Below are 27,974 nucleotides of genomic sequence, written 5' to 3' on the forward strand. Positions count from 1 at the left end.
ACTGTTATTTTGTGAGAGGTCTAAGGTAAGTTTGAATAGTCATTTGTCTATCAAGAGAGAGCATTTTCCCCTCCTTAGATATCCCATGACCTAAATAATGGACTGTGCTTTGTAAAAACTGCAGTTTATCTATTGAAACTTTGTCCCTTTTCTTCTAAGACTTAAAGCAAGTAAATGGAATCCTTTTTCAAGTTTTCTTAATCTTTGAGTAAAGTAAGGCATCATCTATATATTGTATCAGAACTTAATAACACGGGAAATTTAGATCTGTTAAGACTTGTTTGAGGAACTGAGAAAAATAGGAGGGGGCTTCAGTGAACCTCTGGGGCATGACTGTCTAGGAATACTGTTATCTTCTTCAGGTGACGGCTAAAAGGTATTGACTGTCCTAGATGTGATCTAGAGGCACATCAAAAAAAGACAAAGCAAAGGTCCACTACAGTAAAGCAAGTAGCTTCAGGTAGAATTGATGCCAAGATAGTATTTGCATTAGGTATCACTGGGAAGTGAGGGATAAAAGTTTTGTTGATTGTCCTGAGGTTTTGAAGAAATTGATATCCTTATCCATTTGATTTCTTTACTGAGTGTTACAAGGGCTAGTGAAGGACATAAGAAGACCTTTGGATATAAGGCATTCAACTACAGCTTTGAAACCCTCCTTTGTTTCTGGCTTCAAGGGATATTGGGGATATTTGGTAGGATCTATTTACTGCTCTAATTAGTTTTCTATGTCAGGAAACTTTTAAGGTCATAGAATGTCATGTATGATGTCAAGACCTTTATCTGGGGTATGCATCAAATATAATAAAGGCAAAGGTATATCCAGAACAGACACAACTTGATTATAAATAGAAGAGTCCTCTGGAACGTTAATAGTCATTCTGTTGTGTATTTAATATTACAATTCCATTTGCAAAGTAAGTTTCTCCCTATTAAATTTGCAGGGTGGTATCACAGAGCAGGAAGGAATGTTTTTTATTCAAGGGCTCAAGTGTTACAGCTGAGGGCTAGGAGATAGGAAATATCTGTGGGTTATTTGAAAGAATTGTCACTTGTGTGTATGGTTACTCTGAGGAAGAGGTTGAACAAAGATGGTGTTTAATGTAGTAAGAGTAGCATCCCTATCTACCAGGAATTGATGAGGTTGACCATCTATATTTATTCAACTTGAATGTTTAAGGGTAAGTCAGGATATTGAAAGTGTTTTCCTTTCTCAGAGCACCCCCATTGATCAGAATTGAGGGATTTTCTTCATCTTGGTTTTTCTTTTATAGGATGGGACATTCTTTTTTTCCAGTGTCCTTTCTGTTTACAATATCTACCTTGTCAAAAATAGCTGCTTGGGAAGTGGGCCACCTAGCTGTTGAGTCTGCATGATTATAGTTTATTTTGGATTCTGTTTTACTTTTATCTAAAGCTGTTCAAAATGTTCTGACAGGCGTTTTAGTTCAGGCAAAGGAGCTATTTCCCATTCTAATTTATACTTTTGAACTAGGCTTCTAGTTTCAGGTTTAACCCCATTGATAAAATGAGATGTAAGGACTACTTTTACAACTGGAACCTTCATTAACTCCTGAATGTTGTCAGAAGGTATTTTCTACTAGAAAATCATGGAAATCTCTGATATTTTCATCATTTTTCTGTTTGTATGGTTCAATTATGGTCCAATAAATTTTTATTGGAAATGTTTGGGGATACTACAGTACTTTTAGGAGACTTTGTCCTGCTTTTCAAATATATATATATATATATATATATATATATATATATATTTTTTTTTTTTAGATCCTTTTTTTTGGACAGGTTTATTGTAGATAGAGAGATTCTGTAGATGTCTTTCTGGGTCAATCCAATCAGCTTTGCCATCAAAGATTTAGCTGAGGTTCTGAGGTTCTGACCAACATGTGTACAAGTTGATATAGGTTAGGTAACCCTGAATCATATGCACCCAAACTAATTTAAAATTCTCCTATGAATAGTTGCTGGTCTTATATGGCAGCAGAGTTGCTTAATTATAGCTCTTAATTCATCTTGGGTCCAAAGTTTAAATTATGCAGTTGCCCATATATATGGCTCATAGGAGGGATGGATCTTTAGAGGCAACTGGCATTTTGTACTCTTAGGAGAGTTTCTGGGAGTAGGGAGGGGGTGTGGACAAGAGGAAGAGAAGGGAAGAGTTGATGAGATCACAAGGACAAGGAAGAAGAGGGACATCTGGATGTAGGGAGGCAACAAGGATGAGGAGGATTTACTAGGAAAGGAGTCTAGTTTCTTGTTGCTTAAGTTTGTTAAATTGGGACTTCCCTGGTGGCATAATGGCTAGGAATCGCCTGCCAATGCAGGGGACACGGGTTCGAGCTCTGGTCCATGAGGATCCCACATGCCGCAGAGCAACTAAGCCTGAGCGCCACAACTACGGAGCCTGCCTTCTAGAGCCCGCAAGTCACAACTACTGAGCCCATGTACCACAACTACTGAAGCCCGTGCACCTAGAGCCCATGCTCTGCAACAAGAGAAGCCACTGCAATGAGAAGCCTGTGCACTGCAACGAAGAGTGGCCCCCGCTCACTGCAACTAGAGAAAGTCCACGTGCAGCAACAGAGACCCAATGCAGCCAAAAATAAATACATAAATAAATAAATTTTTAAAAAAGATAAAATCTGAAAAGAAAAGTTTGTTAAATTGCTCATTGGCTTTGGCTACAGAATCTTTTAGTGAAATACTTTTCAAACCAGAATTTCTTTTGGAGGCTTCTGCATACTAATCAAACACAGTTGCCCACTGGGCCTGAGAAATCTTAATTCCCTTTCTTTTCTAAGGTGCCTATCAAATAAAATATGTATTCAAGTCAAATGTTCCCCAGAGTGGCCTCTGAAGGCCCAAATACCCACTGCTGACGTTACACCATTTAGAGAACTAGGCACCAGTATTAGGATTGTAATAAAACTACACATAAGCAGCAGACATTTTTCCCAGAGGAGGAGAGGTTTTAAGCTTTGATGACCTCAGGAGAGCTGGCAATGGCTGGTTAAAAGTGATGTTTGTTCTCTTCATGTTTCAAGACCCCTCTGAACACAGACCCAACAATCTGTGCCCCCTGGCAGGTGGAAAATTAGAGTGAACTCCCTCTTGATCAAAGGCAAGCTCTCAGAACAAAAAATCAAGAGGAAAGGAGAACCTCATACAGTTTTACTGATGACTTGCAACGAAGTTTGTCCAAATGTTTGCCGGTCTAGTAAGAACAACAGACGCATCAGTCTGTGAGGCTGGCTCAAACAACAGGCTTATAGGGCCTATGCCTGTGTTCTACCCCATGATTATTCTTCTTATAACCACACTTTCAGACAGCTCAATACAAAACAGAAGTACAAAAGAGAACCAAAAAGCATGAAAAGGAATGGTCTGATTCCACCAAGGATGTCAAACAAAATCGGAAGCAATAACAAAACCTGGGTACCAAACTTAGAATAAATAGCTGAGGAACTCAACACAAAAATAGTGGAGCTCAGATTCGGCACTGACTTACCATGTTGGCACAGACTTGACAGCAACAAGGAGCAAGGCACTATGGTCTCTGTGAGAACCTTATCTGGCTGAAGGCTGGGGTCCATGGTGATGGACAGTGCAGTCCGTGTCTCAGTGGAGTCTTCAGGAAAACTGTGGAAAGTAATGAAGACCATCCAAATAACAGAGACTATTTATTCAGAACTTGGTAGTGCAAGAGAGTTAGTTACTACCACTTGCATTTGGCAGACTCAGAGACAGGCAGGGGAGTGGAAAAGCTTTATGGTGAAAAAGAAGGGTTCAGGTGTGCTCTGATTGGAGGCTGTTGGCAAGGGGAAGCTGTTGAACATCTATTACATAGTGTTCCATGCTGTGCTTTGAACACAGATGTCAAATATAGTCCTTGTCAACCAGGAGCTCACAGTCTAGTTGAGGAAGACAAAAAATTAACAATTGAAATGGAATTTGACAAGCACTATGGCTGATAAATGGCAGGATGCCCTGGGAACATGCAGTAGGAATAGTGGTGAGTTGGTACATGTTAAACAACTGAGTCCTAGGGGAGTGGTGTATGGGGGGAAGGTAAGAGCCGGATTTGTACAGTTTGCTGATTTCCACGGTGTAAATACTCCTACCACAGCCAGTTTCAAGCTACCAACATGATGACACTAAAAAAGGGAGTTGGAAAGAGATGGGCAGTAGAATGCCAACATGTCTTATTTCCACTATTCAGGTACAACAGATGTAAATAATCTCAAGAGCAGAGATAATAGTAAAATGTAGTAAAATAATTAGGAAGTGATGACTTTGAGTATTTACTACTTTTGCTTTTAATACAATTGGCTTAATTGTACAATTACAACTAAGAGAAGCTGTAATTAAAAACCAGCCCACAAAATTACTGAACATTTTTTTAACAATCAGCTCTTGCAACCAAGTATGAACCAGTGCAAGTGGGCCCTAGCATACCGCTAGATAAGAGTGATTTCAGGAATTACTGTAGGCTAGGAGGAAATCAAAGGCAGGGAATCTGCCTTTTCATTTCTGTATCTCAGGCACCTAGTGCTGGGTTGTTGAATAGTGAAACTAATTCATTAATTCAGTATTAAAAAAATTTTTTTAAGCCCCTTCTATATTCTGGGCACTTTTCTAGGTGTTCGTGGAGTATAGCAGCAAACACCAAGGCCCTGCCTTTCAGAGAGTTTACATTCATAGGGGTGTGTGTGTGTGTGTGTGTGTGTGTGTGTGTGTGTGTGTGTGTGTAAACAAATGTCTGTTATATCAAGAGGTGAATGATAAGTGCTATGGCCAAAAATTCTGTAATGCAAAGGAGAAAAGCAGTGGGGCACCACTATTTCAAATGGGGTCGCCAGGGAATTGCCTGGCGGTCCAGTGGTTAGTACTCCACGCTTCCCCTGCAGGGGGCACTGGTTCAACCCCTGGTGGAGGAACTAAAATCCCCCATGCCGGGTGGTGCGGTCAAAAAAAAAAAGGGGGGGGGGTTGCCAGGCAACTGTAAATGTTGAGATGTATGAGGGTAAGGATGAACGGTTCAGGAATCTGAGAAACACGACCTGAGTAAGACTGAAGCACAAACTCCCAGAGCTCATCATTCAACAGGAGTGGAACACAGAGTAACTTCAGAAATGTTTTCTTCAGAGACGCCACGCACTTGTCCTTGACTCCTCAGCCCCTCCTCACAGAAGAAACGTCCTTCCTTCAAGACGGTCTCAGGCCCACTAGGGTTTAACTGGACCAATCAGATGCAGGGAGGCGGGGCTCGTTTTCTGTACGGCCTGAAGCCCGCCAAAGGCCCTGACACCTCTGCGCATGCTCAAATCCTTCCGCTCCTGGCACGCTATTTGGAGCGATTTGCGCATGTGCGAGAGCGAGACGTAGATGTTTGTCCCAAGGCCTTCCCGTACCGTCTAGGCGGCGAGTCGCGTCCTGGTTTCGGAGTGTGTCCGGTGTGAGTCAGTTGTTCTCCGGCAGCAGTCGCCACTGCGGATATGAACCGCGAGAGCTTCGCGGCGGGAGAGCGGCTGGTGTCGCCGGCTTACGTGCGGCAGGGCTGCGAGGCCCGCCGCTCACACGAGCACCTCATACGGCTGCTTCTGGAGAAGGTACCGAGCTTTCGGGTCCCTCCCCAGCTGCCGCGCCCCCCAGGCTCCGGCTCCGCCCAGCGCCCCTGTTAGTTCCAGGACCTGCCTCACCCGCTCGTATTTGCTGGTTGAGCCCTGTCCTCAGAGTCTTTCTCAGATGGGCATGCCAGATGCCGGCGTGCGCCGCTCAGCTTCTTCTCAGCCTCGCCAGTGCTGCAAAAACCCAGAGAGTGTTATTAGGGGATGTGGGGAGTTCGGAACTTCGAGCCCTTTTTTTTCTTTTTTTTCCTAACTTCTGGTTGGGGAAGCGAGGGGAAGGCCGGCATGATTTACTTTTTTGTTTGCGGATAGGGCAAAGTTCGTGTCTTCCATCTTTCCCTACTCCTGGGGAACACATGATATTTATAAACTACGATATACTAACTCGAAGCAGGTGTTGCTGAGGAACTTCACAGGTCTCGTTCTTGCCAGCATCCTGAATTTTAATGTCACTAAAGTTTGACAACCCTAGTTCTAACACGCTGGTGTGAAAAATCCTAGTTGAAGATAAGGTTTATTCGTTTTCAGTTACTTTTAACTGCAGCTTTAAACCTGAGTAATCTCATTGTATGTATTTGTCATCACTTCTCGCAGCATTGTGTGGATAATTGTAATATAGTGTAACACAAACATTTTGCCATAACACAAACATTTTGCCTATTCAAAGTTTCTTCAGAGTGCTCAATTGATGTCTGAGTTTTAGAAAACAAGGAGCATGGCAAAATGTGCATGGACAAGTTTTAAAGTTCATTGAAGTAGGGTTCTGGGGAATGATGGTTTCTTAAATATAGTCATAAGCCTTTTTTTGTTTTCTTTTTTCTTTTCTTAAGGGCAAGTGTCCAGAGGATGGTTGGGATGAAAGTACACTTGAACTCTTTTTACATGAACTTGCAATCATGGATAGCAATAATTTCCTGGGCAATTGTGGTGTGGGAGAAAGGGAAGGGAGAGTGGCATCTGCATTAGTTGCTCGGCGACATTACAGGTATGATTTTTTTAAGTACAAAGCATTTTCTTTTTTTCCTTTTTTTTGTAAAAACAATGGTGGCAGTATTAATCATATTTAATTATAAAATGTCCGTTTGTAACCTCCTTCTTGTTTAAATGGGCATGTGAACTAGATGCAACGGGGAAATGGAAACAATGTACCTGAGTAGGTGCTTTTCAGGACAATAGGGTAAAAGTTCTAATATGAGGTGGTTATACCCTGTCAGCTTCTGGGTGATTAAGGATACTGGCTGTACGTTCTATTAAGAATGTTTGTACTGTCTATACATTCTGTTAAGAGTATTTAACCTAATAAACCTATTTGGTTGTTAAGAGTTTAAAATAAAGGTTGTTTATAGTTTTCCATGTTTCTTTTCTAACATGGCAATGGTATATTTATAGAACTTTAACGTCATTCATCTGCATTTAAACTGAATCCCATTTTATAAATATCTTGCTTTGTTGCAGTAGATGTAGGAAAGGTATATTATAATTTTAGATTATTAAGTCACTTTTTTCTTTTGCATTATTCAGAAAGCTTTTCATCAATTCTGATAACCATTTAGTTGTTAGTGGTTCCAAATATGATAATTTCTCTGTTTTCCAACCTTTCTGCGAAATATAGGTAAACTCTTTAAAACTCCCGTCTTCCATGATTTTAAATCATGATGAAATTTTCCTAGAAATAGTAGAATTTTATTTCATCTGAAACTATTGCAGTCAAAACTAATGACAATGAATGTATGACCTGGATGAAAAACTAATGGTTAAAAATAAGGTGATAACATTGTTGATAATATATGTAAAAGAATGCTTTGTATGTGAGGTTGCAGTGGTAATAGAGTGTGACACATGTTCTGTGATAATTCCAGTGTGCAGAATTTCTGATCTAGGCAACTATAAATGACAAACAGATTTTTGATTTTGAAGTGTATTCAGAGGTATCTTTAAATAGTGTATAACATGATCAAATTTAAAATGAGTGGATTAGCACACAATTTTCAAGGAGCATGTACTTCTTCTAAACTTAAGGCTGTATTTGAAACATCAGCTCATCCCTGTTAGAAGTTAGCTCACCGCTCTGATTAGGGAAATGGGAAGAAAGAAGAGAATTTAATGTTGCATATATCCTGGTTTTCTATTGCTGTATAACAAACCACCTCAAAACATAGTGGCTTAAAACATTTATTGTTATCTCTGACAGGTTACCTGGACTCAGCAGGTGATTATTGCTTCAGGTCTCTCATGTAGTACAGTCAGGTGTTGGCTGAGAGTTTAGTCATCTGACGGTTCAACTGGGCAGTTTATCCAAGTTGAGTCACTCTGATGGCTGGGAGCTCAGATGGCCTCTCCAAGTGGCTTGGCTTGGGCTTTCCGCAGCATAGCAGCTGGCTTTGAAGAGAGGACCCCCTTGCCACCCACCTCCCCTTGAGCAAACCCTTCAAGAGGCCAGATAGAAGCTGTAAGGCTTCTTATGACCTAGCTCAGAAGTTCCAGACCATCACTTCTGCTAGATTCTTCCAGACCAAGCAAGTCACTAAGGGCAACCCAGATTCAGGTAGAGAGGAATTAGACCCCATCTCTTGGTGTGGCAGTGGCATATGGGCATAGGGAGAAAAGGAATTGATGGTGGCCATCATTAAGACTATCTACCACAGCATACTTGATGAATTTGTTTTGATTTAATTAGATATTTTCACATTATTAATAGTCAAGTATAGTGTTTATTTGGTTATTATATTTGTATACTTATACAGTGGATTACTTAGAACACTGAATATTTTTGTCCAGTTGTTGGCCATTTTTTGCTTAGGTTCATTCATGGAATTGGACGATCGGGTGATATTTCTGCTGTGCAACCCAAAGCTGCAGGTTCTAGCCTTTTGAACAAAATTACCAATTCTTTGGTCCTGGACATCATAAAGTTGGCTGGTATGTACTGTATGAATCATAATATTTTTGGCTGACCAGTCACACAAACCTTTGCCTAATTTCTTTTATTAATGCTTCTCTCCAAAAAGAGTATAAATGGCTTTTGAAAAGACAAATATATATATACATATACATATATACATATATATACATATATATGTATATATATACATATATATATTTTCTATCTTATTCTAAAAGTTATATCTATATACATATATGTGTATATATATGTATATATATATGTGTATATATATGTGTATATATATATGTATATATATATGTATATATATATAAAACTTTTAGAATAAGATAGAAAATCAGGGCCATAAGCCTGGCGGATGAATTTAGCAGTGAGCTTCCTGAGTGTGAGTATAGAAAAATAAGCACTAAGTCTGTTAACTCTTTTTATTTGATAGAAGTATATCATTTCTTTAAGAAGGATGCTGTTTTTTCAGTGGAATAACTAATTTCTGTTTGTTTCCTTATTTGTAGGTGTCCATACAGTGACCAACTGCTTTGTAGTTCCGATGGCAACTGGTATGAGTCTAACCCTGTGTTTCTTAACATTACGACACAAAAGACCAAAAGCAAAGTACATTATATGGCCACGAATAGACCAGAAGTCCTGCTTTAAATCCATGATCACAGCAGGTAAAAGAAGAGAAGTAATATATATGTTTTTCAATGTCACAGAAAATTCAGACTTTTTATATAGAGCTAGATAAATGAAAAAGAAACTAAACCTGTTCCTATTCCTTCTTTTTATTGTGGTAAAATATAAACAAAATTTACCCTTTTAACAAAACATTTTTAAATGTATAGTTCCTTGACATTAAGTACATTCCTCTTGTTGTGGACCATCACTGCTATCTCTCTACAGAACTTTTTCATCCTCTGAAACTGAAACTCTACCTATTAAACAATAACTCTCCCCTCCCCACCACCCTCAGTCCCTAGCAATCACTATTCTGCTTTCTGTCTCTATAAATTTGTCCTTTTGTGACTGGTTTATTTGACTTAGCATAATGTCTTTAGGGTTCATCCATGTTATAGCATGTGCCAGAATTTCTTTCCTTTTTTAAGACTCCCATTGTATATATATCCCACATTTTGTTTATTCATTCATTCACTGGTGCACACTTGGGTTGCTTCCACCTTTTGGCTGTGGTGAATAATGCTGCTATGAACATGGAGGTACAAATACCTGTTTGAGTCCCTGATTTGAATTCTTTTCAGTACACACTAAGAAATGGAAGTGCTATGTCATATGTCCCTATTCTTTAAAATGGGGATATGATTACCTGCCTCAGAAGACTTTTTTCAGAATTAAGTGGGATGACATATGAAATGCCCAACAATAATCCTGGAGCATAAGAGATGCTTCAGGAATGTTTGTTCCATATACATGAGTGGAATACACATAAATAATTACCATGAATCAGAGTACAAGGATACAGGCATCATTGAGTATAGATGAGACAAAAACTAAGTTGGTATTTTAGTATTTGGCTTGGTTAGGTCAAGTTGAATTTGAGAATTTAAAGTTATTTTTTGAATGGCCTCAGTCTGTTGTATGAAGTGAACATTATTGGGCTGTAATTAAACTGTATAAATAATCCTAAAGAAACTCATGTAAAGGGATTCATAATAAGGACATATAGCAGAAATGGGTAGACTTTTAAAAGGTTTATTTTAAGTGGCATAAAGCTGTCAAGTCTGTTAATTTGCAAACTATTAACCAAAGAACTGATAACCAAACTTATAGAAAGATTGGCATATTGAAAAACTAGAAACTTTTTCCAAATTATGTTATGACTTGGACTGTGTTATGTTCTTAGGAAGCAAGATGGTTGTATTCTTAAAAAAAACCAAAAACTTGCATCATAGTTGTTTGAAAGCAAAAACAGGGTTGAGTGTAGAGAATTTGAGAAATAATAGAGAATTAACTGTCCTTAGGAATTTACTTGTTTAAGTAAAGTTTTCTTTGTTTTAATAGCTGTATAGATATGAAACCTAGAGTTCTGTGGACCACCGTATATGAATTGATGATTTTATAGTGGCTGAAGTTTTATATTTCTGCATATAGAATGCGGACAACTTGATGTGGATTCTAAAACAGAAGACTGCTTTCCTGTAACTTTGCTTTAAATTTCTGTGTGACCTTGGGGAAGGCACTTACTCTTCCTTAACTTTGGCTCCCTTATCTTTTTTGTTTGTTTGTTTTGTTTTTTTTGTTTTTTTGGGTTTTTTTGTGGTACGAGGGCCTCTCACTGTTGTGGCCTCTCCCATTGCGGAGCACAGGCTCCGGACGCGCAGGCTCAGTGGCCATGGCTCACGGGCCCAGCCGCTCCGCGGCATGTGGGATCTTCCCAGACCGGGGCACGAACCCGTGTCCCCTGGATCGGCAGGCGGATTCTCAACCACTCCGCCACCAGGGAAGCCCGGCTCCCTTATCTTTGAAGTGAATGAGTTGAGCTAAATGGTTTCTGACTCCCTCATAGCTCTTAAATCCACAAATCTAGCCTGCTGCTAGATCTGGTATTTGAGAAAACTGAAGATGTGAGTACATAATAACTTGCGCGCAAAACAATTTTTATATTTAAATTATAGAAGGCTTTTGTAAGCTATGAGATGGATCTACTAAAATGTCTTGTATTTTTCTTTAGAGGTAAAACATTAAGTTGATGATTGTGATTTGTTTCAATACTTGAACTATTATTTTTGCTCATCTCTGAAATAAAGAGAAATTTAAAATAAAACTTCAATGTTGCCAGAGAATGAGTAGATTTACTTTTCTATGGACTGAAATTGAACAGGGCTAAGTGACCCTTTTTGTCATCAGTGACTCTTTTACTACTTTTGTAGGCATCTATTTAACATTTGCTTCCTTACTTCCCAGAATTAGTCTTTCGTGTCATATCAAAATGTTAAGTAGGGGCTTCCCTGGTGGCGCAGTGGTTGAGAATCCGCCTGCCGATGCAGGAGACACGGGTTCGTGCCCTGGTCCGGGAAGGTCCCACATGCCGCGGAGCGGCTGAGCCCGTGAGCCATGGCCGCTGGGCCTGCGTGTCCGGAGCCTGTGCTCCGCAACGGGAGAGGCCACAACAGTGAGAGGCCCGCATACCACAAAAAAAAAAAAAAAAAAAAAAAATGTTAAGTAGATTTGTGGTCCTAATTGTGGTCTAGATGTCCTTCACAGTATTTTGACCTGCCTTTGACTCATACTGGTATTAAGCCAGGTCTTTATTATTAGAGAAGGGTTCATTGACTAGAATAAATGTTTAAGAGTTTTTGTGTAGAATAGCACTGCTTCCTAGAGTCCACAATCACCCCTTATTTTAGTTTATACTAACATTTTGGTTTCTGGTTGGCTTGGTTAGGTTTTGAGCCTGCGGTGATAGAGAACGTTTTAGAAGGTGACGAGCTACGCACAGACCTGAAAGCAGTAGAGGCTAAAGTCCAGGAACTTGGGCCTGATTACGTTCTTTGTGTCCATTCTACTACATCCTGTTTTGCTCCAAGGGTGCCTGATAGGTAAATGATTTGTGAATATTGTCCTTCAGTGTTCATCAGTCTTTTACATAAAATGCACTTACACTAATTCTCAAAGATGCCTAAATAACATTTGGCAGTAAATACTATGTGAATGGACTGTTGAAGAAACAACATAATGGCTTGGGAAAATAAAAATTAGATATAGAAGAAGGAAAAACAACTAGTACCAAGTGGACATCCTTTTATCACCTGAGTAGATGAAGAGCATCTCTGTTTTCTTGCTCTTCTTTACGTTTCTGGGCATCTTGCATCTTTTTCCTTATTGTTTAGTAGAAATCTCTAAGCTAAATTTTGGATTTACATACTTGTTTTTATTGCCATCTCCACTTTGATCTTACAATTAGTTTTCATATATAAGAACTATCAGTATTAACAGATTTTACATAGAAAATTTTAGGATTATTGTCCTCTCGTTTTTTTGTAATTGCAAGACTAACCCAGATATACAGTTAGGTATATAATTGTCTTTGCATTTTGAGAAAAATGCAGATATTTAAGAAAATTATTTTTAAAAAGGCAAACGTTTGCTTTTCTGAAGGATGGCCACAAATTTTTATTCTGAAAATGTAGTAGGCTTAGGTATAGTAATACATAGTTTTAGTTTTGACAGCAACTGTTGGTTTCATTTTAACATTTTATACAGAAGTGCTAATAATTTGTAAAAAACCTATATTGACTTTGGACTATTTTCATAGCATCAAGTTATACTTTGATTTTAATTCATGGAATCATATAATTTGGCAGTAATGAATGCATGTTAGCTTTTACTATAGGCAGATTTTAAGAGACAATTTTATTTTATTTTTTATTTTTTTAAATATCTTTATTGGAGTATAACTGTTTTACAATGGTGTGTTAGTTTCTGCTTTACAACAAAGTGAATCAGTTATACATATACATATGTTCCCATATCTCTTCCCTCTTGCATCTCCCTCCCTCCCACCCTCCCTATCCCACCCCTCTAGGTGGTCACAAAGCACAGAACTGATCTCTCTGTGCTATGCGGCTGCTTCCCACTAGCTATCTATTTTACATTTGGTAGTGTATATATGTCCATGCCACTCTCTCACTTCATCACAGCTTACCCTTCCCCCTCCCCATATCCTCAAGTCCATGCTCTAGTAGGTAAGAGACAATTTTAAAACCCTGCTCTTGAAAATTTACCTTGCCTCATTCATGAGCCTGGATTCTATTTTCAGATCATGTTGCATATGCTTTGGTTGTTTATTCATTACTTATCAATCAAATTTTAAATTTGTATTTAAATATTAAATAAGCATCTTTAGTCTTCATTGATGTTTTTGCTATCTAGAAAAATTTTAATGTGATTTAAATAAATTACATTTCCAAAAACACCATATGGATATTTGTATTAGTTAAATTATTTATCCTTGAGGATATCTTTGTTTTTGTTTCATTTTGACTAACTTTTTTTTAATTGATGTATTTTTAATTGATGTATAGTTGATTTGCAGTGTTGTGTTAGTTTCTGGTGTACAGCAAAGTGATTCAGTTATACATATAGATATATATGTATATATCTATATGTATATGTAACATATATATATTATATTCTTTTTCATATCTTTTTCATTATGGTTTATTATAGGGTATTGAATATAGTTCCCTGTGCTATACAGTATGACCTTGTGGTTTGTTTATTTTATATACAGTAGTTTGCATCTGCTAATCCCAGACTCCTAATTTATCCCTCCCCTAGCCCCATTCCCTTTTGGTAACCATAAATTTGTTTTCTGTGTCTGTGAGTCTGTTTCTGTTTTGTAAGTTCATTTGTATCATATTTTATATTCCACATATAAGTGATATCAAATGGTATTTGTTTTTCTCTGTCTGACTTCACTTAGTATGGTAATCTCTAGGTCTGTCCATGTTGCTGCAAATGTCATTATTTCATTCTTTTTTATGGCTGAGTAGTATTCCATTATATATACAGACCACATCTTTATCCATTCATCTGTAGATGCACATTTAGGTTGCTTCCATATCTCGCTATTGTACCTAGTGCTGTTATGAATATAGGGATGCAGGTATATTTTCGAATTAGAATTTTGTCTGTGTATATGCCCAGGATTAAGATTGTTGGATCCTATGGCAACTCTGTTTTTAGTTTTTTTTAAGGAGCCTCCATAGTCTTTTCCATAGTAGCTGTACCAGTTTACATTCCCACCAACAGCGTAGGAGGGTTCCCTTTTCTCCACACCCTCTCCAGCATTTATTATTTGTAGACTTTTTAATGATGGCCATTCTGACTGGTGTGAGGTGATACCTCATTGTAGTTTTGATTTACATCTCTCTGATAATTAGCAATGTTGAGCATCTCTTCATGTGCCCATTGGCCATCTGTATCATTTTGAATAACTTTTGGAATGTTTACAGTATGCCTGGTATAATGCTAAGTACATTTTACGTGCATTGTCTCCTTGGGAAAAAATCAAAAAGTTTTTTTTCAGTCAGTAGAATTCTCATATACTATTTTTTGGTGGTGTTACATAATGAATGTTTCTGATTAGAGTGAACTTTAGGAAAATGGTGATGCTCAGTTATTAGTAATACATTTGAATTTCTGATTTTATTAAATTTAAAAATACATTTTGATTTCTTTGAGTTTAATTCCTTTATAGTTTTAATTTGAATGTATATATTGTCTTTATTAGTTAACTGGACAGAGAGTATTGTAGGGCAAAATCAAAGAAAATGTTAAAAAAAAGAAGAGTATCATTTCTTCAAATTGAGAAACACCTTAAATTGGCTTCTAAGTTAGAATACAGTCTGATTCACATGGAAAATATTTTTTCTGCTTCTCTTTGCCTTTCTCACACACACTGAAAATATTAGCAAATTTGATCAATTCATAATATTTAAAACTACTCAAGTGATTTTTTAAAAAAATAGTACTTTATGTTATTATAGTGCCTTACTCTCAAGGAAGCTTGTTATTAAGGAATACTTTCATTAGAACACAAACATGTGAAAGTGCCTTTTATGAAGAAGATACTTGTGTGTATCCAGAAGGTCCATTTTGTTAAAAACAAAATCTGATTAGTTTTCTGCCTTGATTTGTGAGGTTTATGAAAGTGAGTGATAAAATAAGTTTTTAATTCATAAAACTTTTAGGGAAGTAAATTGAAAACTTCTGACAGTTGAATAGAATAATGTTAATTCTGTTTGTAGTTTAAAAACATATTAATGCACAGCTACTATAAAAGGAAAATGTATTATGTGTTAGTTGATAATTAAACCACATAATATATATTTTTAGTACATTTATCTGAGAAATAATTTTTATTCTCAAAATGCTTCGCTTCCAAATTTTTTATATTGTAGAGAGAACATTTTTAAAAAATTAATTTTATCAAACCATAGTATTTAGTTTTAGCGTCATAGTGTGAAGACATTTCTGTTAGAGATGACTTCAGTCACAGGTATTATTTGGTTTTGCAAAGGAACATCATTTATTACACTCTAATTGAAATGTATTACCTTACTTTGCATAAAGTTAGACTCAGATTGTTTTAATATGGGGAGTGTCAAATGAAGGAGTACGAGTGAATTTAAAACCATCAGCTATTTAAAAGATTCTTTAGTATCCAAGTTGTTGGAAAATGTTATTTTGTTACTGAAATATTTTAATGTTCTGTATTTTTTAATACATTAAAGTCTATTTGAAAATGTATTTTTTACTTTATGAGATGCTTAATGTGAGATTTCTTAAGATTTCAAGATACGCTGATTATTTTGCAGATATTAGCTTAGGATGATAAGCAACCGAAAGCATTTAAAAATGAGCATATCAACCTTGTAAGAGGTCTTTGGAAATAATCTGCTTCTGGCTTTTTATATAGGAAATTTTCAAGTGATTTAAAAGCTACCATCTATGTAAGATTTTTCTAAATACACATTTTCTTATTTATTGGTGACATTAATTTAAAAGCTTTTTCAGGTTTATCCTTAAATGCCTGCTCTGCATTTCCAAGGTGCCAAACTATATGCTAAAATACTGCTGTAGAAATTTCAGTTTGTCTTTTTTTTCCCCTAGTATACTTTAAGGATAACTATTAAATTAAAAAACTTTTCTCGTAATTTATTAAGGCAGAGTATGAATATGTCTTTCTATTGAATATGTTTATAGATTAGAAGAGCTGGCTGTGATTTGTGCTAATTATGGCATTCCACATATAGTTAACAATGCTTATGGAGTGCAGTCTTCAAAGTGCATGCACCTCATTCAGCAGGTAAGAGTTTCAAAAGATATGTCAGGGAAAAATGGATTTTAACATATTTGGGATTATTACTTTGTTTTTCTTACAACCTAATACAGAAAAACAGTTAATCTAGCATCTTCTAATTCATGGAGCTTTAGAAATTTGCATCCAGTAGTCACTCAGTAAAAGTCATTATTCTTTGCTAGTGTCATTGGACTATAGTTTTGGTCTGCACCAACATGGAAATACTTTAGTAGCTTATTTTTTTAACTTTCTGAGAACGTTGCATTGCCAGTGTTTTCATTTTTCTAATATAGTGGATTATAGTGTTTTTAAAACTATATTGATTACTTATTCTATATTTAGTATTTAAGGAATCACTTTACCTTTATATCCTAGACTGAAAATGACTTCATTTATAAACATTCTAGTGTGTAACTATGGAGTTGGCAGGTTTTTAAAACCTGTGATTTTTTTTTTAAATTTTTATAAGCATCACCTAGATCCCAGTCATCTGTTTTAGATTCTTATTTTTAAAACATGTCTTAGCTTCCCATCCCACTCAGAGTAAGAGTCACAGCCGTGGCTCTGTGTCCTCAGGCGTCTGCAGCTTCTCTGATTTCATTTCCTGCTGCTCTCCCTTTTACCCACCCTCCTGGCACATTTGCCTCCTTTCTCTTCCTCTCTTGTGCTACCCGTGTGCACCCCACTCCTGCTCATACCTCTGTTAGGTTGCTTTCCTAGAGAGTTGCATGGCTTCTTACCTGACTTTCTTTAGGTTGATTAGACTTTCTCAGACATCTTATCTAAAATAACACCTTCTTCCTTGCCAGCATTTTCTATCCCTCTTTTTCTGTTTTGCCATATTCATTGATTTTATAGTACACATTTCCCATGTTATATCTCTGAAATTGAGGTGTCTTATAATGTTAATTGGCACAATGTTTATTCTTACCTAGTGTGGTATGTAAAGTAATGGTGCTTCTTGAAATTGATGGCCTCTTGCTCTTTTTCACCATAGCACTTGTCACCATTTGATATGATATTTGTTTACTGTCTACTTGTTGGTTGTGATTAGAATTAAGGTTCTGTTAGGGAAAGGACTTTGTTTTGTTCACTGTTATGTCCTCAATACTTAGGACAGTACCTGGTACATAATTGACACTCAGTAATTGGTTACTCAAACAATTGAATGAATAAATGATGTATTACATTTACTTACAGTGATTAATTATTCACACTATATCAGGGTATGGATAGATATTATCTAGGTATGATAAGAATTTTATGATTTGTGTACATAATGATGTTAGTAAATATTCAGTTTTGATACACATGTGATTTGTGTTATGTGGATAAGAGTTATTCACAGATTATCTGTCACCTTCTGCCATGTGGTGGTGAATGCTCCTTGGCCCTGTAGATCCTATCTCATAAATTTTTTTGTTTTATTTTTTGTTATTTTGAGTACTAGTATTATCTCTGATATAAATATGGTCCATACAATAGTATTAGCTGATTTGCTTAATTTCTTTACTCAAAGGTTGTACCAGTTAGAATGTAATTGACTGCAAGTAACAAAAAACCCAACCCAAATTAGCTTAATCAATAAGGAAATAGATTAGTTTATGTAACAAAAGAAGTCCAGAGGTGGAGTGGTTGTATGCATGGTATGCAAGGGTTTCTTAAAACCTTTGAGGAAGACCATTTACTGTTTCCTTGGTATCTTTTGCATTATTCCTTAACTTTTTAAGGCTTATCACAGTTTCAGACTAGATTATATCTAATTTGAATGGTAGCAGAGGAAGGTTATACAGTTATCTATGCTGGAAATCTTGAAAAACATACTATTTCAGTGATTCATTTTTATTCCTCCTCCTATTTTTCCTTTCTCCTCCTCTTTAATTTTTAGCAACCTTAATTCTTTTAAAGTCAGATATTCTAGCATTTCTGAAAGTTTAGAAAAGTGAGGAAGGGGTAGAAGATCACTCATAACCCTGTTACCCTAACAATTACCCTTAATAATTTGTGTATCCCTTTTTTCTCTTTCTTTAATACATACACGTATTGCTTTTTACATGGTTATAGCCATTGTGTACATTTAGTATTAACTTTTTAAAATGTAGTCAAAAGCATATTTAATTTTTAAACTTAAATATAAACTTAGATTATATTTCTATGCTCTCCACATGCTTATAACGTCTTCATAATGATCAGTTTAATGGCTCCTTAACATTTACCCAAATGTTATGTACTTAACTCAGCAGTGCTCATTGTTTTGGTGCTCATGACATATTTTTGAATACTAGAAAATTTGGTGGTGTAATTGAAGAGGTTAAGACTCTTAAATGAAAACAAACTCCAGGATACAATATGAAAGCTGCCCGTGGAGTTGTGCATCACGAATACCCTACTTTGTCATCACCTCTCTTCATTCATGAGGTGGTTTTACTAAAATTATAACCAGAAAATAACACTATAAGATGATGAAGGAAGTTTTATAAGGTAGCTGTTATATTGTTGCAGATACTGTATTACCTTCTAGAATCGACATTTCTTTAAAAAAAAAAAAAAAGCAGTACATAAACATTGGCCCTCACAAAAAGAGGTGGTGTCCCTATTGCTTTCAGCCAAATAAATACTTGGGTCTTATTCAGTGCTAGTTGTTTCATGACATTCTAAAAAATTAAAATTAGCTTTAATTTATCTCAGTAATTTTTATCAGTTATGCATACCATTTACTGAGTACCCACAGCCACCATGTGTCAGGCATCCTGCTAGACTTCTAAAGTTTATTAACTTAATGCTAACAGTTTAAGGTGTACTTCTCATTGTTTCCATTTTACAAGTGAGGAAACAAACTGGGAAGTATTAAGTGACTTGCCTAAGGTCCCAAGCTGCAAAATGGCCCATGTAGTTAAGTGTGACTCCAAATCCCTTTATCTTCCTCTAAAAAACAAAGTACTAAAACTGGGAAGCTTTCTTGAGAAGATAGTATTGTAATAATCAAGCAAACAATGAAGAAAGAGGTATAACTAAAATGTTTCAGAATTTTTTTTTTTTAGGGCAGTGTCCCAGAATGACTCAGTGCTGAGCATATAGAGCATTCTGATATGCATATGTAGTCCCCAGGAAATTAGCTTTGCAGAACCTATACTTCTAACATATACTAAACTGACTAATTTAGGAGACTCACGGAATATGGATGTGAGGACACATTAATAGAGAGGGTTGTAGTAGAGTCACAAAAATACATAGAGTTAAGGATTGTAAAGCTCCCGAAGTGTGGGAAGCAGCAACTTTGTTTATTGAGAATTTGAGAGAAGTAGGTGTGTTATACTAGTTATTCATAGACCTAATTGTCAGTTCATTCAACAGATATTTGCAGGGTTCCCACGAATGTGCCAGGCAGCAGGGTAGGCACTGGGGATGCAGTAATAAATACAACAAAATCTTTATCCTCATGGAACAGAAGCAGACAGTAAACAATAAGGATGACAAGTCTTGATACATGCTCTAGTATGTGTGGGGGAGAAGTATCAGTTGGTGTGATCCAGGAAGTCCTCTCTGAGAAGTAACATTTGAGCAGAGCCCCGAGTGTTACGAAGGCATGAGCTGGGCAGCTCTCTGGAGAGATTCCAGACAGAAGGTAACAGCAAGTACCAAGACATTGAGGCCGGAATGTGCTTGGAATGCATGAGGAATAGCAAAGAGGCCAGCGTAGCCAGACCAGGGCAAATGAGAGCAGCAGTGGTCCTAAAGAGATTTGAGGTGTGTTAAAGATTTGAGATTTTATTCTTGCTATGGTCATCAGCCATTGGAGGGTTTTGAGCAGGAGAGTGACGTGTGATGGCTGCGCTGTGGGGAATGGCCCATAGGAAGGCAAGCGGGGAACGCTGTTGCAGTAGCCCACATGAGATGCGTTGGTGGCATGGGCCAGGGTGGTGGCTGTTAAGGTGTTAAGAAATGGTTGGATTCAGATGTATTTTGAGAGTCGATCTTACACAGTATGCTGATGAACCAGATGCAAGGAACGAGGAAATGAGGATTCAGGGACTCCAAGACTTTTGGCCTGAGTTGCTGGAAGGATGGAAATGCCATAGGAATAATATTTTATTTTTTAAACATGGGCTCTTCATCCTGATTACCTAGGTTTTTGCCTGGGTGACTTTCAGTAAGGTGCTTTAACTGCCTGGATTTGAATCCCAGCTGTGCTCTTGACTACATTTCTGACCTTGGGCACGTCACTTTAATTTCACTGTGCCTTAATTTTCTCACCTGTAAAATAGCTATTATTGTGGCATCTGCCCAGGTAGCTATTGCATGGGTTAACTGAGTTAAGAATGTAAAGTGCTTAGAACAGTGCCTGATGCATAATAAGTTCTTAGTAAATTCTGGCTCTAATTATTATATGAACAATGATCTGTTTTATTCACTGCTGCTATGCCCAGAACCAGGAACAATGTTTGGCAGATGATAGGTGCCCAAATATTTGTTCCCTGAATAAATGAGTAAATGGATGAACTGATAAATGGCAACTGTTTACTTCATAGGACATGCTCCTGTGTTTCCTGTTTAAGCCCTTCCAGCCTTCTGGTGGTGTTCTCTCCTCCTCATTAATGGCCCCAGACTTTAGTGTGGAGAAAGGTCTATACACTGTTCCTAAGATTGGGTCCAGCCTGTTTGTTTTCTTGCCACAGAATTTGCTACCCTTTGAATGCTTTCTGTGTTTTAGTGATGAAGGGGTTCTAGCAAAGTCTGGTGCACTGATTGCTCTCTTAGTACTCCTCCTAATTTAGGTTCAGATTTCTCTCAGGAAACTTTGGGCACTACTTAAGTGTTAATAAAAAGGCAACTCTGACCGTTCCACTTTATTTTTATGTGCTACTTTGCATGGTTTTCAGTTATTTATTCAATTAGTCTCATATGCTTCTCTCCGTTTTCCTGTGATAAGGTGGGATTTTCTCTGATCATAGTTTATGAGGAAGTTAGAAAGGAGAATGACAAGGGAAGGTTAAGATTTAAACAGTCATGCGATAGCCTCCAAAGTTGTCTGTGCCCCTTCCCTTTTCTGCTTTTGTTGCTTCTACCTATTGCCTGGATTTGGCCTCTTAGTTTAGGCTACTTCTGTTCTCGTCTATCTGCTCCTTTTATTCTCCCTCTGCTATGGATGTGGATATAAAGTGGGAGGATGAAGGTCGAATATGGTTACAATATTAATAGGAATGTAGATTGTGAATACAGATTGAAAATCTGTGGCTACAGATAAAGAAACTCTCTTAGTTGAAATTTAGATAGTATCTCAGGTTTTTCTTCTTGTTGTTGTTGTTGTTTTTCTCGGTACACGGGCCTCTCACTCTTGTGGTCTCTCCCGTTGCGGAGCACAGGCTCCGGACGCACAGGCTCAGCGGCCATGGCTCACGGGCCCAGCCGCTCCGCGGCATGTGGGATCCTCCCGGACCGGGGCACGAACCCGTGTTCCCTGCATCGGCAGGTGGGCTCCCAACCACTGCGCCACCAGGGAAGCCCCAGTATCTCAGTTTTTAAGAGGAGGAAGTTGAAGCACATTAGGCAGAAGGTTATAGACTATGTCACATGGGACTAGAACTTAGTTTTACATTTCTAGCAAGTATTCCGTTTTTCACCAGAATACGAGATTTTCACTTGAAGTTCATTTGCAGTGGAATGAGATCATCTAAGATTATAACATTAGGAAACATAAGTTATGTAGAAACTCTTACATAGAAACTCTTATGCCAAGAGTGTACCAAAAAAATTCCATTAGTTGAAGTTAAAAATAAAATTTTACTTTTCTCCTTTATTATCCAAGTGGTGGTAGAAGCAGAGCTGGTTGCTTAAAGTGGTCACACAGGTTAGTAGATTATCCAAGCATCAAAGGGAGGCACTTAATGTATAAATTATTGATTGGCAGCATGGGTGGCTACAGTCCATTATCTTATGGTGGCCACTCATGAACTCACAGAGGCTGTTTAAAATTACTTAATAGTTGTAGGACCTACTGTTGTTATTTATTGTCAAATAGAAGATCACAGATGAAAGGCATGGGAGGAATTCACTCTTACCCAATTTTAAGGTGAAAAGTTCTGTTTCAGTGTAGTTCCCACCTGAACTGATACTGAAACTCTGCTTTCCTCACAGGCTTGGTGTGAAGATTAAATGATTTATGTGTGAAAGCAGCTTGTAACTATAAAGTGCTCTTCCACATATAAGGAGCAGCATTTAAAAACTCAGTTTAATGATTAAAAATATTTTACTGGCATCGGTACAAAGAAAATTAAAATCTTTCATCTGTTTTTTGTTTCTGTGCATTGTTTTAATGGTATTTATTAATAGCAGCTGCTGTCTCTTCTTCTAGAAACTAATATGTAATACTGCATCTTATTCCATTCTAGGGGGCTCGGGTTGGTAGAATAGACGCTTTCGTTCAGAGCTTGGACAAAAATTTTATGGTTCCAGTAGGTGGTGCTATAATTGCTGGCTTTAATGATTCCTTCATTCAGGAAATAAGCAAGATGTATCCAGGTAAATAAATCAGTTGCTCTTCAGAAAAAGTAACTAACAAACAAAAATCCATTTGTACATAGGCTACTGTAATAAATCTTAATTTACAAAGCTTTTTTCCCCTTCTGAATGTAACTTATCATCCTTATTTCAGGAAGAGCTTCAGCTTCACCTTCTTTAGATGTCCTTATTACTTTATTATCACTTGGATCAAATGGCTACAAGAAGCTATTAAAAGAAAGAAAGGTAAGCTTTCCCGTTAGGTGTAAACAATACTGTTGACTTAAACAGTACTCCAACGTATTGGTGTTTTTGTCTATTGGTTTATCACATTGAGATATAGATACCTAGCAAAGTCCTAGGGGATTTACTTTGATCTGGACCCTCCCTAGGAGGTTTTCAATTAATCATTGTTATCCTGTGTATTCAGATATCCTGAGGAATCTTGGAAAAGTGATTTTTGCTTTTGTGTTTGTTTTTGTCTTAAGAAACTCCTGCATCAGGGATTCTTATTATTTCAGTAAAATTTAATTCGTTTATCACTTATAGGTGGAGTCTCTTAAAAGACAAATGGACAAATTTTTTCTTTTTAGTTTTGGAAGCCTGAAGATTTGTTTAGGTGTGACGTGTCAGTTGCAGGAGGAAGAACCAGGTCAGATGTCGGCCAGCTTCTCATTCTAAAATAATAAGTCCATCCCTTGGCATTATTGGAATGCTGAACTCATTGATTATGTTGGTTATGAAAAGAAAAGTGACATTTGTGCTTAAAAATTGGACTTTGTCTCCAGCACTAAAAACTAGCTTAATTCAGGGGCAACTCCAAAATTGTAGACAGTGTTGGTAGAGAAGACCAGACTAAGATGTTTTATTCATCTCCCATCTGGGAGAGCTAGAGGCCCCTGGTGCAGTTGTTGTATCTGTATTACTTTCTAACACTTAGTAGCAATTACAGTCTCTTAGATTTATAATAGTAATTTACATATTTTAAAGTATTTTCATGTACGTTATCTGATGGATCCTCGCAGCAGCCTTATGAATATGTAACAAGTTTAACATTTTCTGTGCCCTGTTTTACCCTAGTCCTTTTCTCTCCACTAATTCAACGCATAGGAAAGTAATTATTTACTTTCCATTGTTAGGACATGTCTTAAGATTTACGTGATATGGGAAAAGATGCTTAACCTCAGTCATTAGGGGAATGCAGATTAAAACCACAGTGAGATACCACTACACACCTAGGAGAAGGGCTAATATTAAAAAATAAAAACAGACAACACTGACAAGGATCTCAAGCAAGTAGAACTCTCAGATGTTGCTGATAGGAATGCAAAATGGTACAGCAACTTTGGAAAACACTTTGGCAGTTTCTTATAAACATTTACTTACCACACAAACTAGCTGTCCCACTCTTAACTGTTTACTCAAGAGAAATGAAAATTTGTATCTATACAAAAACCTTTATGTGAATGTTCATGGTGATTTTATTCATAATTGCCAAAACCTGGAAGCAACTCAAATGACCATCATCTGGGGTATAAACAAACTGTGGTACGTACATACTCAGCAATAAAAAGGAACAAACTACTGATATATGCAATACCGTAAAAACTCTCAGATGCATTACACTAAATGAAATAAGCCAGGCTTGAAAGGCTACATATTATATGGTTTTATTTATATGCCATCCTGGAAAAGGCAAAAAAATATCAGGACAGAGAAAAGATCACTGGATGCTAGAGGCTTGGGTTGAGGGAGGGGACTATTAATGGTAGTGAAATGTTTTGTATCTTGATAGTGGGAGTAGTTTCATGACTGTATATGTTTGTCAAAATTCGTAAAAGTGGACACCTGAAATTGTACTACATGTAAATTATGCCTGAAAAGAAATTTTAAATGATTAGACTAACACTCCAGTTTGATAAACTCCAAGAAGTAATCATCTTATTCTGGCCAGGAGAAAACCTCAGCAGAATCTTTCAAGGGCCCTTCTCCATATGACAGATGAAGACTGTTTATAGATGCGGAAAGCCATCATTTCTCTGTATGAGAGTTGAGTTGTATCCGATGTCAGTGGGTCTTAGCTCTCCTATCACTAGTTGTTTCACTATGGAAAAGGTTCTTGAACTCACAGATTTTATTTCATTACTTGTGAAAGAAACAGTTGCTATCTCAGGCCACTTCTAGTTCTAAAAGATTGTAGAATATTTCCTGAAATAAAACAGCTACGGGCTTCCCTGGTGGCGCAGTGGTTGAGAGTCCTCCTGCCGATGCAGGGGACACGGGTTCGTGCCCCGGTCCGGGAGGATCCCACATGCTGCGGAGAGGCTGGGCCCGTGAGCCATGGCCGCTGAGCCTGCGCCTCCGGAGCCTGTGCTCCACAACGGGAGAGGCCACAACAGTGAGAGCCCCACGTACAGCAAAAAAAAAAAAAAATTCCAATTTCATGGGCTTCCCTGGTGGTGCAGTGGTTGCGAGTCCGCCTGCCGATGCAGGGGACGCGGGTTCGTGCCCCGGTCCGGGAAGATCCCGCATGCAGCAGAGCGGCTGGGCCCATAAAAAAAAAAAAAAAAAAACAGCTCCTTTCTGGGCCTTGAGCATTATAATCATGGGAACTGGCCTGTAATTTAGTAATCCAGCACAAATCATATGGGTAATTTATAAATCAAACTTTTTTAAGTTTGAAATTTTTAAGATGATGGTCTCTTCAGTTTCATGGTACCTCCTATCCATTTCCACCCCTATTAAGCTGTCTTGACCCCTCCCACCCCCCATCTGAACAATGAGAAGCCCATTTAAAATAGCATGGTCTACAGTATGGACTACTGTTTCTTTGAAACTCAAAGTAGATAAAGTTGAGTGTAGGATAAGTTTCATTGAGTAAATACTTAATTTACTAAATATCTGTTGAGCCTCTGTTATGTGTCAGGCACATAATATTGATAGAGCAATCAATAAAATAGACAAAGATACCTGCTCTTATGGAGCTTGCATTTCATATGGAGGACACCAGCAATAAACAAATCACATAAAATATAAATGTTTGTTTGATACATAAATTATAAAGATGAAAGTGCTGTGGAAGAAAAGAATAAAGTAAAACAAGGGAGGGTTGGGGATGATGTGTGGGGGGAAGTGGTGAGAATTGATTTTTTAAATGCAGTGGTTAATACAGGCCTCGTTGAGAACGTGACATTTGAGTTGACTTGAAGAAGTTTGAGGGAGTATACAAGTATGATGGAGAAGCGTGTTTCAGGCAAAAAGCCAGTACCAGGAATCAGGGTCGAGTCAGTGTGTTTGAGAAGCAGAGCAGAGTCCAGTATGGTTGGAGCAGCGTGATCAAGGAGAGTTGTGAGAGTTGAAGTCAGGATGGTAATGGGGGTGGGTCGGTCATGTAGGGCTTTCTAGGATCGTATAAGGTCTTTGCCTCATATTCTGAGTGAGATAGATAGAGAACCATTGGAGGGTTTTGAATAGAGGAGTAACGTGATCTGATTTATATCAGGAAGGATATAAAGGATCCTTGAAGGATCCTCTGGTTGAAGGATTGCTCTGGTTGCAGTGTTGAGAATCAATTAGGGGGGCAAGGGTAGAAGTTGAGCTTTTGCAGAAATCAAGAAGTGATGTTGACTTGGATCTAGATGGTGCCAGTAGAGGTGATGGAAGTGGTTGGATTCTAGCTCTCTTTTGAAGATTGAGCCAACAGGAATTCCAGATGAATGTATTGTGAGTGAAAGAGAGACATCAAGAATAATTCTGAGATTTTTGACCTGAGCAGTTGGAAGAATGGAAGAGCCATTAGCTGAGATGGGGAAGCCCATGGGTTAGAGGGGAAGGCCAAGAGTTCAGTTTCAGACAAAGTTGAAATCAGGATGTCCTCTGACGTCTAGGTAGAGATGTAGGTATAGAGCGTGATACGAGTCTAGTGTTAGAGAGCTGAGCTGGACATAAAAAATTAGGGGAGTTAAATGGCTGAGAGATTAGCTGAGATTTTAAGAGAATGAGTCTAAACAGAAAAGAAGTGCAAGGACTGAGCTCTGGGGCACTCCAATATTAAGAGGTCTGGGAGAAGGAAAGAGACCAGAAAAGGAGACTGAGAAGGAGGGAAAGCAAGAGCGTGGAGTCCTAGAAGCCAAGTGAAGGAAGTGTATCAAGGAGGGAAGTGTAATTGCTCATTGCCACTGATAGGTCAGGTAGAGTGAGCACTAAGGTTTGACTACTGGGTAGAAAAGTTTCATGTAAAATCATTCTTAATATAGTCTTTCAATGCAGGGCTTGTGTTATCTAGCAGATACCATATATGTGTAGATACACTTATGTATATATATGAAGTTATAACAACCCCTAATACTGAGCACTTACCATGTGGCAGGCTCTCCTGGAAGCACTTTGTCATGTATTCATTTAATCCTCACAGCAGCCCTGTGAAGTGTTATCCTCATTTTCACAGGAAACGTAGTGACAGAAGTAATATGTATGAGGTAAATTGTGGGACATGGATTTAAATCTAGGCAGTTGGGCTTCTGATCCTCTCTCTTAAAACCTCTAAACTGTACTTTTTAAAAAAAATATAGGTAAATAATCTAGTTTGGTAGCGATGTAGATACTTTAAATAGCTATAAATCTGAAGACCTAGGTCTACTAATATCCAGAGGATGCAAAAACAATAATACATTTAGCAGCTTTGGCCAAAAAAGCTCAGTTGTATTTTAGATATACACTATTTGCTTGTGCAGAACCACTGTTGCTGGGAAATTCCCCCTCTGACTCCAGGTGGTCATGGTGAGACTGTCAATCACAGGGTCCATTCTCCTCTTTCTTAGGGGTGGGCGTGTGATCTGGCTAGCCTCGTTCGTAGGTGGACATGTGGAGATAGAGTCCTTCCAGCAGATTTGATAGTTCATTTAGAGATGTTGTGTCTGTTGCTTTGCAGATAGTGAAGGATAGTAAGGATGTAATCTTATGACTCTCAGCTGCCATATTTCTGGCCATGCCAAGAAAGCCTTCTTTAGAGTAGAGAACATAAGAGGAAAAACAGAACTGAGAGTCATTTGAGTCTCTGGATCCAGCCTTACCTGCTTGTAGAACTGGCTGTTAGAGACCAATAAAT

General features: G+C 37.7%; 1 protein-coding gene across 1 annotated transcript in view; it reads left to right on the forward strand.

Annotated features, from left to right (window-relative positions):
- Positions 1-5,393: 5,393 nt before the first annotated feature.
- Positions 5,394-27,974, forward strand: part of SEPSECS (Sep (O-phosphoserine) tRNA:Sec (selenocysteine) tRNA synthase) — a 39,264-nt gene continuing 16,683 nt past the window's right edge. Inside the window, exons 1-8 of the mRNA XM_059066447.2 lie at positions 5,394-5,627; positions 6,476-6,630; positions 8,446-8,564; positions 9,060-9,218; positions 11,948-12,101; positions 16,273-16,375; positions 22,759-22,888; positions 23,022-23,113. Of these exons, the coding sequence (XP_058922430.1) occupies positions 5,514-5,627; positions 6,476-6,630; positions 8,446-8,564; positions 9,060-9,218; positions 11,948-12,101; positions 16,273-16,375; positions 22,759-22,888; positions 23,022-23,113 (1,026 nt within the window). The 5' untranslated portion in view covers positions 5,394-5,513. The remainder of the gene's footprint in view (positions 5,628-6,475; positions 6,631-8,445; positions 8,565-9,059; positions 9,219-11,947; positions 12,102-16,272; positions 16,376-22,758; positions 22,889-23,021; positions 23,114-27,974) is intronic.

The sequence above is a fragment of the Kogia breviceps genome, chromosome 6, assembly GCF_026419965.1.
Source record: "Kogia breviceps isolate mKogBre1 chromosome 6, mKogBre1 haplotype 1, whole genome shotgun sequence".
Classification (NCBI taxonomy): domain Eukaryota; kingdom Metazoa; phylum Chordata; class Mammalia; order Artiodactyla; family Physeteridae; genus Kogia; species Kogia breviceps.